The following is a 14,816-nucleotide window of genomic DNA, read 5'->3' as shown; positions in this document are numbered from 1 at the left end:
CGCAACTCAATGGGAAAGGAAAGGATTCTGGTTTCAACCGTTGCGTATATTAGCTGCGACATATGAATCAAGATGCTATGACCGAAAACTTTTGATTGACAGATGACCGTTGATATATGATTGGCCGAATTTAGGTGTTCAGGCTGACGTAGAACTAACTGGCCTGCAGGAGATAATGGGAATAAAACACAGATTTTAAGACAGGATTTGAAACTAAATCTGAAATAAACAGTTAAATAAATTCCCCGAACATTGAACACAAATAACTATTGTGCGAAGGTAAATCCCTTAATCATCATCTGGGCATTTTAATACCATTAAATAATATACCAGAGCTTTAAGTTGTCTGAAAATATCAGAGAAAACATGAATAAAGATCTTTGGATAAATATGAAAATGTATAAAAAAAAGTTTATTGTTCTCTGGTTCATCAATCACAAAGTGAAAACATTAATACAAAAATCAAAAGCAAAACAATCCAAGCAGAAAATTATGCAACAAAAATTTGTTGTAATGAACAGACATAGGCTGTGTCCAAACGTCCGCCCTAACCCCTAAATCCATCAATGCCTCTATAGAGCGGGGACTATAGAGTGGACTTTACAGTGAACTCAGTTAACTGACCGTTCAGACAGATCATCACTGATTTTACTAACTATTGGTCACGTAACTCTGCCTTTCAGCACGGTGCTTGCTCCACAACAAATCCCATGATGCTTTGCTAGGACAGCCCTGGCAAAGCATCATGGGATATATCTGCCCGTCTATTGACCATGGATGATCACTACCTTTCAAGGTGCATTTTGGGAAATTTGGAGTCCACTACATTTTCATCCACTAGACGTTGGGACACTCTTAAAATGGCATAACCAATATATAATGCCCTATATAGTGGTTAGGGTTGACGTTTGAACACTGCTTCACTGCACTAACTTCCCTTAATCCTAGCAGGTAAACATTAAAATAATCAAGAACAAAACTATTACACTTAGTTCAAATAAAAAAATACACTTTTAAAAGCAGAACAGATGAACTTCTAGAGATGTCTCAGCGTTAGTTTAATACATCATGAATCCAAAAGAGGTCTTGATTCAGTTTTACACATCATCCATCTGGGCTCGCTCCCATCCAATGCATTCTGGGAAAGGAGGAACATTTAGCAGAACTTCCTGAGCTAATCTGGTACGGCCAACAAATGCACCATGACTAACCAAGCTAATTTATTTACACCTGTAACCCTGTTGCTGTTCTTTCCAAGATGAAACCAAGGATTCTGACCAATCAGAAGTGAGAGCAGCCGTGTCCTCCAGGGCTGCCATCAATACTTTGTTTAGCCAGAGGCTCAGCATCTCTTGCTTTAGTGACAGCCAAATGTCCCGCCTTTACTCATCGTACTGAAACGTGATTGGCCAACCGGTTTTGGTTCAGTCCTGAGTAGTTAAAGCACAAGTGGGTCTAGATGGATTCTTGTTTTTTTTTAACACACAAATATCTCTAGAATTCAGTTTACAGGAAAGATTAGAACTACAAACTGATCAGCAAAAACAACTTTAAATCAAACAGAGCAACGGCTTCAATTTAGCTTAGCTCTTTATACAAACTTGTTCTGGTGTTTTAGGAGTTCATTTAATAGTGAAGTACAGACTCTTGCCTCCAAACCAAGTTCTTTGGCATTCGTTAGTTTCAATATTTTACCAGCTTTATAATATTTCACTGCATCCATTCAAGTGTTCAGGAGAAAAACAAATTACTGGGCTAATGAAAATATTTTTCCTAACTTTACTACAAAAAGGCCTCTGATTTGGGATTTTCTCATGCAATAAGGTCAAGGATTTTCTAGATGGACATTTCTTTTTTTTTACAGGTCAAACAGAACAGCCTCTCATGTGCGTTACTGTGACGTCTCACTGCTGTGACTTCTAATCACTTCCGTATCTATGTTAATTCTACTGTGATCACTTAACCTTAATTTGTGCCAAAATACACTGCTCAAAAATAAAAGGAACGCTAAACACACCGTAGATCTGATTGAGTAAAACATTCTCACTGAACACTCTGCTGCTCTCTGGCAGTGCTCCTCCTGTTCCTCCTTCCACAACGGAAGAAAAGAGAACTTTTAATTTAATACTCTGAGCTCTGTGAGCGCTAACCTGGAAGCTGCTGCTGCTGCAGTGCATGCTGGGACAGCTGTCAGTCTGGAGAACGGACAAGTCTGCTCTGATGCATGCTGGGTAAAGAGGGAGGGGCCAGAACAACATCCAAGGACTATGTCCGTTCTCGGTCTGCTGTTCTTGTGAGTTGGAATAGCACTAGGGCTGAGGCTGATGACGTTTCACGAGGACACGACAATGCACAAGTACACATATTGAGAAACGGCCCAGGTCTTCCCCTGTGACTGCCTCAACTTAGAGATGGCGCTGCGCCACACAGTAAAAGGGCTCCAGAGCGCCATCTGAGTGGCGGTGCAAAGGTAGCACATTTTCCCTCATGGTTTTAGGTAAAGATGTTTTGTTTTTTAATCGATACTATGACTGAATGATCGATCTATTGAGAAGCCGAAAATCCGGATATATTGCTAAATCTCTATTGCAATGCCATCCTGGATGAGCTGCACTACCTGCGCCACTTGTCTGGGTGGTAGCGTCTGACTCATGCTACCTGACTGTTAACTACCAACATTCTAAAGTGACCAAAGCATCAGCCAGAAAGCATAGGTAACGAGAACCGGTCTGTGGTCCCCACCTGCACAACCAATCCCTTATTGAGTGTGTCTTGCCAATTGCCTATAATGTCCACCTGTAAACTATTTCATTTGCAAAACAATGTGAAATTGATGGCAAACCGCAGTGTTTCCTGAGTGGACACTTTGATTTAACAGAAGTTGGATTTATTTAAGTTATATTGTGTTGTTTAAGTGTTCCCTTTATTTTCTAAGCAGTGTACTACAGAGCAGCTTCTAACCTGTGTGAGTTCGTATGTGTTTATTCAATGCCATTCTTCTTTTGAACTTTTTTCCACAGGTATCACAAGAAAAAGGTCTTTCATCAGTGTGAGTTACCATGTGATGACTCAAAACACTTTTATGAATAAAGCTTTTGTGACAAACTACACAGGTGAACGCCTTCTCACCTGTATGAATCTTCATGTGATAAGTCAAGCAACTTGAGTGAGTAAAACTTTTGCCACAGAGCATACAGAGCAGCCTCTCACCTGTGTGAGTTCTCATGTGTTCATTCAATGACTTTCTTCCTTTAAATGCTTTTCCACAGGTCTCACAGGAAAAAGGTCTTTCATCTGAGTGAGTCACCATGTGTTCAGTCAAAGCACCTTTACGAGGAAAACTTTTTTGACAGATCGTACAGGCGAACGGCTTCTCGCCTGTGTGAATTAGGATGTGTCTGCTAAGAATGTATTTACTAATAAAGCTTTTACCACAGGACAGACATTCAAAAGGCTTGCTGTCTGCGTGAGATCTCATGTGTTCTTTCAATGGAGCTTTTCTTTTAAATGTTTTCCCACAGGTCTTACATGAAAAAGGTCTTTCATCTGAGTGACTTACCATGTGATCAGCCAGAGCATCTTTTTTAGTAAAACCTCTGTCACAAATCACACAAGTGTACGGCTTCTCACCTGTATGAATTCTCATGTGTTCAGTCAAATGACCTTTACTGGTGAATGTTTTGTCACAATTCATGCATTTGAACGGCTTCTCACCCGTATGAGTTCTCATGTGCCGAGCCCACTGACCTTTATGAAAAAATCCTCTGTCACAATTCACACAGGTAAACCGGTTCTTACCGGTATGGATGCTCATGTGATCGGTTAAACTACATTTATTAGGAAATCTTTTGTCACAATTCGTACAGGGGAATGGCTTCTCCCCTGTGTGAGTTCTGATGTGTGCTTGAAGGCTAGATTTAGCCAGGAAGGTTTTTCCACAGGTCGGACACTCTTGGATCTCCTTACCTGTGTGAGTTCTCATGTGAACCTTTAAATATGTTTTCTTTAGAAAGCTTTCTCCACATGTCGAACATGAGAAAGGTTTCTCTCCACTGTGACTTTTAAGGTGTAAAACCAAGTCACTCTTCTGAGAAAAAGACTCAGTGCAAATTGTACAACAGTGAACACTGTTATTTGTGTGATTTTCCTCATGCCTTTTATGCTTTAAACCCCTACCACAGTTTTTATGCTTGGTTTTCTGAGATATCTTACTCTCTGTGGACTCTTTATCCTTTTCTGATCCTGAGCATACTTGATGGATTTCTTCTGAATCCTGGTTCTGAGTTTCACTATAGTCCTCAATGATGAGCTGATCCCTGATTGGTTCTGGTTTAATGTGGTCCTTTTCTACAGCAGTAGGAGTCACCATACATTTATCTTCATCCTCCTGCTTGAGGAGCAGCTGCTCCTCCTGCTCACTGATGGGGAGCTCCATGGTTTCCTCTTTAGTCCAGGGATCTTCTGGCTTTAGCTGCTCTTCCTGCTCACTAATGGGGAGCTCCATGGTTTCCTCTTTAGTCCAGGGATCTTCTGGCTTTAGCTGCTCTTCTTTCATCTGCAGAGGTTCTGGTTCCTCTTGGTCCAAACTGGAATTCCTCTCCTGTTTCCAGAGCTGCTGCTCAGAGAAATCCTCCTCTTTTCCAGCATATTCTAGCAGGCGGTCTGGGAAGACAAAGGAGAAAAACTTGTTATTGTAAGCTACAGGAAGGACACTTCACTACAGATTGGAACTACATCTCCTAGCATGAATAAGTAGCTCTGAAATCTTCTATGTCATCGTTTATAACTAACAATCAACTTACAGCTAACTTTTTCACCTACAAAGACTTTTGGACTGAAGCAGACCAGAAAATCAACAGAACATTTTCATGGAAGTGATATTCCTTCTTCGTTTTCCTAAGAAGTCGACCCTTTGTGGATTATGTTTGCTTCTGGTCCAAGCACATAGAACCAGTAACTGCTCTTCTCCTCATTAAGCTGCCCACCAATGCATAAGCCCAACCCCAATCCAGTTTTACTGGACCAGCAAAGACAAAAAGAAAGTTAACACTCTCTGAAACGCTATTTCATACTGTCGAGGTGAAATGCAGCTAACTTTTTGTGTTTGTTGCAACACTACTATTGTCCTGATTATGGAGCGTATGCACGATTGGCTAGAGGTGGACATTTCCTAAGAAGACATGCAATCATTTTTAGGTATAATATTATGTTTCATAGGTTAATTCAAACAATCAGAAAGTATGAATTAAACTTACCGCTAAAGGTGAAACTTGGTTGTTACATATACAAGTTGAACATCAATGACAAACAGAAAAACAGTCGACAAATACTACAACCAAATCTGCAAACTATCAGAAGAGAAAGTGGTGGCAAGACACTTTTATATCTGTGTATCTAATCTGTTAAGAATACAACTTACAATGAAACTAATCCTGCAACTTGACTGTTAGTCAAGTTGCAGGATTAGTTTCCCCACCCAGTTGACATTTACGATAGCTTTTGTCCTCCCATTCCACGGACAGTATTGTCCCAAGAAAAACAAAAAAACCCTGCAAAAATAATCCTATATTTATCAGACATTCAATGAGTTTTCCTGAACTTCAAAGTTTCAAACCTACCTGCTTTTTGAAACAGCCCATGTTTGTTCCCGCCAAAAGTTGTCCGTAGGGTATGGGAAGTTTCCAGGGGAAAATTAGGGGGTAACAAAGTCGTACATCCCAAAAACAGGGCATACAATTTCTAATATTTTTAGTAAAGGGCGTACAATGTATGCTAATGCTGGAACTTTGGGGCTAGAACTGTGAATGCCCAGCCCAGACGACACCACTGGTCTAAACATCTCCAAAGTATCTGTAGCTGATGTTTCTCTTTCCGAACACTTTTCTGTCATTTTTGAAGGCATAATTTCCAATGACACAGACACATCATAAGGAAAAGTAGTAAGGATTGTAGTAATAAAAGTTCAAGTGAACCTTTTTTTCTGACACCCTTAGCTAAAACATTATCAATGGTAGGGTTTTATTTGCTACAGAAACAAATCCTCCTGTGACTTCAGAACTCCACTCTATGAGGGCCTGCGACAAATTTCCTAATATTTTCACAGAAAAAGAAGTCTGGACATACATATTAAATCCAATAAAAAAGCTGCCTCTAGGTAGATTTGATCTTGATAAAATTTCCCAATTTCACCAAAAATACAAAAAATTGGCAGAAAAATCATACACCAACAAATCTTCTTCCTGCTGTCTTGATCTTTTACCCACAGCTTTAGTTGAAAAAGCTCTACTTATCATAACATCTAGTTTAACTCAAATAATAAACACACCCCTTTTTTCAGGTGTTAACCCCCAGGTCCTAAGAACAGCAATTATTTAACTTCTGTTAGAAATTAACTTTGACAAACTGCTACTGCAGAACTACCGGCCTATTTCAAACCTGCCCTTCATCAGTAAGATTATTGAAAAAAGCTGTTTCAACAGGTAAACACCTTCCTAACAATGACCAGCCATTTCAACATCTTCCAGACAGGCTTCTTGCTAACCGCAGTGCAGAGATTGCCCTTCTCAAAGTGTTTAATGATGTACATATTAAATACAGATGGAGGTAGAACCACACTGATGATCTAATGTACCTTAGTGCAGCATTCAGGATGGTTGATCACTCCATTTTATTAGAGATTAGAGTGCTTAGAAAACTGGGTCAACCTCTCTGGGACAGTACTGGACTGGGGCTGTGTACGAACCCCTGCCCTTACCACTATATAGGGCCCTATATAGTGTTTATGCCATTTCAAATGAGCATCCGAAAAAGTAGTGGACTCAAAATTTCCCAACTCACCTTGAAAAGTAGTGATCATTCCGTGTGCTGAGTTCGAATTCAGCACCTTCTTCCTTCAAAGGCCAGATTTGTTGGCCGATTATGCCAGAGCGTGGCACCAAGGCCTGTTTGGATTGGAAGGCTATTCCTTATGCGCTAGACAAATACGCCTTTTTGCTCGTTTCGAAGGACAGGTCCTCTGTATCCTCCGTAGTCCAAGCAAGCCGACTGCTACATGCTCAGAGGTAAAAGGTAAATGGTGCCAACCAGTGGTGAATATTGGAAGTGCAGTTTGTTACAAGTATGTCACAAGTATGTGAAGAGTTCCGCCTGAAATTTATGAAAATAGTTGTTTTAAAGGTTATTGAGTCAGAAATATGGTGGGTAATGTTTGGTTTACTGATAGGCAAGTCCTCTCCTTGCAAAGCATCATGGGATTTGTTCTGACAACTAGCAGCTGTCGGGTAATATGAGCAGCGACAAATAAAGATGGTGGATACACCGTACAGGGAGGCGTAGTTACATGATCAAAGGCGAGCAAAAAATAGCAACACCCAATCACTGACCCTCTGGAAGGAGAAAAACCTTATAAGTGACCACAATCATGTGATGGGAGATGATTCACCGTGTGAGTCACTTAACTGGTTTAACAGTTAAGTCTACGAAAAGGCAGGATGCAGCCGATGGACTGCCAAACGAGCTGCGACCTCGGTGACCAGGCAGGAATTGGATCCAGGTCAGGGATACAGATCAGACAGGAACAGTTCTGGAATCCAGGAGTCTGCAGCAGTGTTAATTTCGTCAACTAGGACGATGACGAAAATATTTCGAGACCAAGACCAGACGAAATTTACGAGCCATTGACATTAAAAAATGTAATCATTTATAATTAATTTGTAATTGTTAATATAAGTGTTTCTTCAGCTTCATAGAAGATTACGCGTTGTTGCGCTGTTTGTCCCTAGACGGCGCCTGTCCCACAGTGCCTCGCGCCGCTAAGTCAGTAGTAGCACAGGGCTTATATGCCTAGCTCAACTTTGCAGTCATTGCTTTGGGCTCGAATCGCAGTGTAGGGTTTGTTGGAGTAGCTGGGCGAAAACACGCCTCGATGTATGGAGCCATTCCATTTACAGGGCGAAGGACAACACCGGAGGAAGGATGCCACCAAACAGTCTGCGGCATCAAAATGGCATGGAAGAATACACACATCTCAAGCGACATCTGATGTGCCAACATGCTGCCATATGGAAGACAGTAAGGAATGGGTAAGCCTGTAGTAGTAGGAACAGGTGTGTGTGTGTCTCTCTGTCATAGAAGATGTTCTACTGATAGACTGGATATTAATGGTTTCCTTCCTCCCAACTAGATTCCTGACACAGTGACACCACAGCCAGATCAGAGGTTGGGGAAGGAAGGGAAGTCTGTTTGAGGGTGAAGACTGTGGATGTGATGAAACAAGCCGACAAAAGGTTCAATGTGTGCAGTGGGATATATGTTAAAAAGAGATTCAGTGTGTGAAGTTCTATTCTGCACAGTGTTATATAAATAAAATAGAGAAAAAGAGAAGCAGTGTGTGGAAAAGTTTAATTTGGTACAGTGTGATATATATATATATATATTAAAAAGAGAAGCAGTGTGTGGATAAGTTCTATTATTTAGTGTTGACTAAACTGAAAAAAATTTGACTAAGACTAAAATTGATTTTTGTCATTGTGACTAAGACTAAATTAAGGGGGTTCAGATCCACACAGGAACAGACAGATCCAGGGTTCCAGGAATCCACAGAGTGTGAAGACAGGTTCAGAGTTCCATGAGTCGAGAAAGAAGCTGAAGACAGAAATGCACAAATGCAGACAGGTGGGCTCAGTGTTTGAGGGACAGAGACAAGACCTGGTATCGGGATTATTGCACAACTTTAAACTGGTCTCTACCTATGAGCCAGGCTTACGGGAATTAAACATGCACCCACCTAGGGGCCAGGACACCATCAGGAGACAAGACAAACACTAAAAACCTCTCAAACCACTGGCCTCACGGAACNTCTGCGGCATCAAAATGGCAGGGAAGAATACACACATCTCAAGCGACATCTGATGTGCCAACATGCTGCCATATGGAAGACAGTAAGGAATGGGTGGGCCTGTAGTAGTAGGAACAGGTGTGTGTGTGTCTCTCTGTCATAGAAGATGTTCTACTGATAGACTGGATATTAATGGTTTACATTTCTTCCTCCCAACTAGATTCCTGACACAGTGACACCACAGCCAAATCAGAGGTTGGGGAAGGAAGGGAAGTCTGTTTGAGGATGAAGACTTTGTGGATATGATGAAACAAGCCGACAAAAGGTTCAATGTGTGCAGTGGGATATATGTTAAAAAGAGAATCAGTGTGTGAAAAAGTTTAATTCGGTACAGTGTGATAGGGTTAGGGTTATATATATATATATATATATATATATATATATATATATATATATACATACATACAGGGTTATATATATATATACATATATATTAAAAGAGAAGCAGTGTGTGGAGAAGTTCTATTATTTAGTGTTGACTAAATTGAAAAGACTAAAATTGATTTTTTTTGTCATTGTGACTAAGACTAAATTAAGGGGATTCCGATCCACACAGGAACACACAGATCCAGGGTTCCAGGAATCCACAGAGTGTGAAGACAGGTTCAGAGTTCCATGAGTCGAGAAAGAAACTGAAGACAGAAATGTACAGATGCAGACAGGCGGGCTCAGTGTTTGAGGGACAGAGACAAGACCTGGTATCGGGATTATTGCACAACTTTAAACTGGTCTCTACCTACGAGCCAGGCTTACGGGAATTAAACATGCACCCACCTAGGGGCCAGGACACCATCAGGAGACAAGACAAACACTAAAAACCTCTCAAACCACTGGTCTCCCGGAACGGGAACATGAACCCAGGAATAACTCAAAACTAACAAAACAAACTAACAGGCATCAAAGAAAGATCTCAGCCCCGATAGCTGGGCAGAGCCGAATATAAAGCAACAGACACAGGTGGATAAGATGAGTGCTGATTAGGAATCAGGCAGGGTTAGGCAGGTGAAAAAAAGTGAACAATTAAGGTCCGCTATCAAGGCAGATCCTGACAATGACTTGCAGCGAATCTTCCCAGATAAGTTTCAGTGCTTTCTTTGAAACATTTTAAAGACCACATCCACCAAATTTCAGAAGGATGAGCTGACCATTGGAGAACATAAAGATGAACTCATGGTAGCCATTGGACAGTTCACACTTGTGCTTGATGGTGAGGGCCACTAAAGGGCACACACTGCTTCTAATGCAGATGCTGACAAAGATTAAACAAACATTCTCAGGGGGTGAATTGAAGAGTTTGAAATCAGATATGATCCCCTCAAGTCACATGATCTTTTCTTAATATTTCATCCTTTAAAATGTCCAGAGGAAATGAAAGACCCCCCCAGTTTTGGAAACACAGCATTCTCAAGAAATATGAGGCCGTCTTGCAGCTTGAAAAGGACACCACTGAAAGAATGGATGCGCTTAAAGCAGGCAGGAAAACACCTGGGAGCCTCATCTGTGTATCACTTGGTCCAAATAGTAAAGACAAGTAACCCAGTTGCTTACTCCAACATCAACAAGGTGGCTAAGCTGCCTATTACGCTGCCTTTAAGCAGTGCAGCTTGTGAGAGGGGATTCTGGCATCTCAACATAATAAAAGCCAAGTACAGATCTCACATGCTCGTCCCTCAGCCCTGATGCACATCCAGTTGTCAAAGCAGACCACAGAGACATTTGACCCAAAGCCAGCTGTTGACCTGTGGATGGAGACAGCAAATCGGAGGCTACACCAAGGAGAGGGCAGCGCATCTGCAGCATCTTCATTATTTACCATGCAGGAGTCTGAAGCAGAGGACAGTGAGGAAGACTGAATTTAATCAGACCAAACTACATATGGGGTGAGTACCAGGACTCCATCTCCTGGTACTCACCTGAGTAACTCAACACAAAGGTTATGTGCACTAGAGGTGGGCGATACCGTCAATTTCTAATTGATGCGATACCAAGTAAATACTGGATCAGTATCGCTGATATGGATGATACTTTTTAACATACTAACTTGTTGTATCATGGAAATTTTGACCTTTGGTGTTTTTGATTTTTATTTATTGTTGCAATGGAATATTAACATTAATTTTGTTCTGTTCATAGTGTTTCTTTTCCTAATCTACCTCTTGTATAATATCTTTCAATCCTTACGTAATTTTCTTTCTATTGTGTGCACTTGCTTGTTTCTTTAAATCTATAAATCTCCCTGTCGTGGGATAAATAAAGGAATGGCTGATGTTAGCCCACTAAAACAGTATGTTTTAATGGAATGAATGTACATTGTTCTTTCAAGGTCTTAATTCCACTTTCTGAGTGGGCTCCAGTAACACATGACATTTAATATCTACTTTGAAAGTTAAGATAAAGGTGATCACTCTCACCTGGATATTATCTAGAGGTCTGAAGCGCCTGTCTGAGGATCGAGGGTCTGTTGGGGCGATGAGTGAAGTTAAGGGCATTTTTTATGTACCGGTAACAGAAAATCCCTTCCACATGGATGTATCCTCTCTTGCTCCAACCATCATACAGCTCTGCCCTAACAGCTTGAAAGGGAAATAATTAACCTGCAAGCTGAACTCAGAGTAGGTGTGGGCAACTTCTGGAGCTTGGTTTCTGAAGCAGACTGTCCCACCTTAAAACCACTTGCACAGTAGCTGATGTCCTTTTTGAGCACAGGCAAGTCAACATTTTCAGCTGGGAACTTTATCAAGAACAAACGGAAAACTGAGCAGGACTGAGCAATGCTCACCTTGAATGCCCCACTATAATCCCAACAAGCTACAAATACAACATTAAAAAAGTTAAGGGCATGCATGCCAGCTCCCGCTCCTCTCTGTATTAAAGGTCAAATAGANCCTCAAGTCACATGATCTTTTCTTAATATTTCATCCTTTAAAATGTCCAGAGGAAATGAAAGACCCCCCCAGTTTTGGAAACACAGCATTCTCAAGAAATATGAGGCCGTCTTGCAGCTTGAAAAGGACACCACTGAAAGAATGGATGCGCTTAAAGCAGGCAGGAAAACACCTGGGAGCCTCATCTGTGTATCACTTGGTCCAAATAGTAAAGACAAGTAACCCAGTTGCTTACTCCAACATCAACAAGGTGGCTAAGCTGCCTATTACGCTGCCTTTAAGCAGTGCAGCTTGTGAGAGGGGATTCTGGCATCTCAACATAATAAAAGCCAAGTACAGATCTCACATGCTCGTCCCTCAGCCCTGATGCACATCCAGTTGTCAAAGCAGACCACAGAGACATTTGACCCAAAGCCAGCTGTTGACCTGTGGATGGAGACAGCAAATCGGAGGCTACACCAAGGAGAGGGCAGCGCATCTGCAGCATCTTCATTATTTACCATGCAGGAGTCTGAAGCAGAGGACAGTGAGGAAGACTGAATTTAATCAGACCAAACTACATATGGGGTGAGTACCAGGACTCCATCTCCTGGTACTCACCTGAGTAACTCAACACAAAGGTTATGTGCACTAGAGGTGGGCGATACCGTCAATTTCTAATTGATGCGATACCAAGTAAATACTGGATCAGTATCGCTGATATGGATGATACTTTTTAACATACTAACTTGTTGTATCATGGAAATTTTGACCTTTGGTGTTTTTGATTTTTATTTATTGTTGCAATGGAATATTAACATTAATTTTGTTCTGTTCATAGTGTTTCTTTTCCTAATCTACCTCTTGTATAATATCTTTCAATCCTTACGTAATTTTCTTTCTATTGTGTGCACTTGCTTGTTTCTTTAAATCTATAAATCTCCCTGTCGTGGGATAAATAAAGGAATGGCTGATGTTAGCCCACTAAAACAGTATGTTTTAATGGAATGAATGTACATTGTTCTTTCAAGGTCTTAATTCCACTTTCTGAGTGGGCTCCAGTAACACATGACATTTAATATCTACTTTGAAAGTTAAGATAAAGGTGATCACTCTCACCTGGATATTATCTAGAGGTCTGAAGCGCCTGTCTGAGGATCGAGGGTCTGTTGGGGCGATGAGTGAAGTTAAGGGCATTTTTTATGTACCGGTAACAGAAAATCCCTTCCACATGGATGTATCCTCTCTTGCTCCAACCATCATACAGCTCTGCCCTAACAGCTTGAAAGGGAAATAATTAACCTGCAAGCTGAACTCAGAGTAGGTGTGGGCAACTTCTGGAGCTTGGTTTCTGAAGCAGACTGTCCCACCTTAAAACCACTTGCACAGTAGCTGATGTCCTTTTTGAGCACAGGCAAGTCAACATTTTCAGCTGGGAACTTTATCAAGAACAAACGGAAAACTGAGCAGGACTGAGCAATGCTCACCTTGAATGCCCCACTATAATCCCAACAAGCTACAAATACAACATTAAAAAAGTTAAGGGCATGCATGCCAGCTCCCGCTCCTCTCTGTATTAAAGGTCAAATAGAGAGGAGAGCGTCTAGATTCAGTTTTATGGTGTGTGATGGTAGATTATCCTTCCTTCTCTCTAGGTGGTCTAAATTGCGCTAAAAATGCTCCCAGTAACAAAAATTGAGAGATTTTCCAGTATGCTGGGCGCCTCTAGAGCAGTCATGTGACCAAACCCAGCTGTGACGTCAGTGTGGTCAATCATCCTCTGGTGGGCGTACAGAACCACTAATTCACGCATTGCTAAGCACTCTGAGAGGATGGTGAAAACGTCGTTACAATGGTCGCTTGTACTGCTGCTAATTGTAGGAACGGCTTTGGATTGAGAAAAGGAATGTTTCATTATCCAAAGGAACCAGTTTTACTTCACATTTCAATCCGAAAAGTAAACAGATTAGACAAAAAGCATCCAAACCAATACAGGAGACTAAGATGGAATCACATCACAGCAGATTATTTATCATCAGTCCTGCTCTCACAGCATCAGTTGGATCCAATAAACCGAAGTATCAACAGCTTGTTTTCTGTTGCTTTAATAAAGCGCTATGAGCAGAATCGGGTAAAAACCACATCCTGAGGGCAACGTTTCCCAACCAGACAGCAGAAAGGATCCGGTTCTTGGAGCGTTCGCTGCGAATGGGTTACCAAGGGAACGCTTTCCCCATCCAGGATCAGCGGCGGAGCCCAGCCTGCTATCCAGAACCACACACAGGGCTCCAGTACTGACCGCCAGCCTTCACGCCCGCCGCAGGAGGTCGCTATCGACCCAACAGAACCCAGCCACCACAGAACCAATCCCAATCCTCTGATCCTCTCTTTAAACTAAAGGTTAGACTCTGGTTTAAACCAATTCAAACTCAGCAGCATCTGGAAAATGTTCTGATGGATAATGAACTTCCAGCGGCTCTGCATAAGATCAAAGAACATTTAGCAGCGCTGATTAAACCAGCGAGCTTTAATAAAACCACCAAGACTGTGATTGCTTCCTATTTGACCTCATTAAAGGAGAAAACTCCATCACAGGTCAATAAATATTCACTCCATGTAAAATGACTTCTTCCTGAATAAACTGGCGTCACAGCATCCCTCAGTGGGTCACATGACCCAATGAGGAATTTAGCATCTTCTGCCATCTTAGTGAATTATTTAATGCTATAAACAACAAAATGATGGAAATTAGTTCACTTCTGATGCATTTCATTTTATACATATTATAAAATGAGAAACTAGAAATATGTTTTTTCTATTTGAACTTTAAAGTTGTAAGGAAATCATATTTAGGTGTCAAATCATTCTGGCTTAAACATGTATATAAATTTACTGTTTATTGTGCCAAAATTTAGAAAATTTCTATTTAAAAAAAATCTTGTCCTAAAATCTGTGTTTTTTTCCGTTATCTTCTTCAGGCCAGTTAGTTCTACGTCAGCCTGAACACCTAAATTCAGCCAATCATATATCAACGGTCATCCGTCAATCAAATGTTT

The 14,816-nt window shown here is 41.1% G+C and overlaps 1 protein-coding gene across 1 annotated transcript in view; it reads right to left on the bottom strand.

The window, feature by feature from the left end:
• The window catches only part of LOC107100348 (trichohyalin-like), a 30,458-nt gene that overhangs the window by 13,423 nt on the left and 2,219 nt on the right, over positions 1-14,816 (bottom strand). Inside the window, exon 2 of the mRNA XM_015398801.1 lies at positions 4,410-4,662. Within this exon, the coding sequence (XP_015254287.1) occupies positions 4,410-4,662 (253 nt within the window). The remainder of the gene's footprint in view (positions 1-4,409; positions 4,663-14,816) is intronic.

Source organism: Cyprinodon variegatus, unplaced genomic scaffold, assembly GCF_000732505.1.
Source record: "Cyprinodon variegatus isolate N-32 unplaced genomic scaffold, C_variegatus-1.0 Scaffold963, whole genome shotgun sequence".
In the NCBI taxonomy this organism is placed as follows: domain Eukaryota; kingdom Metazoa; phylum Chordata; class Actinopteri; order Cyprinodontiformes; family Cyprinodontidae; genus Cyprinodon; species Cyprinodon variegatus.
This window is presented reverse-complemented; position numbering and strand designations above follow the sequence as displayed.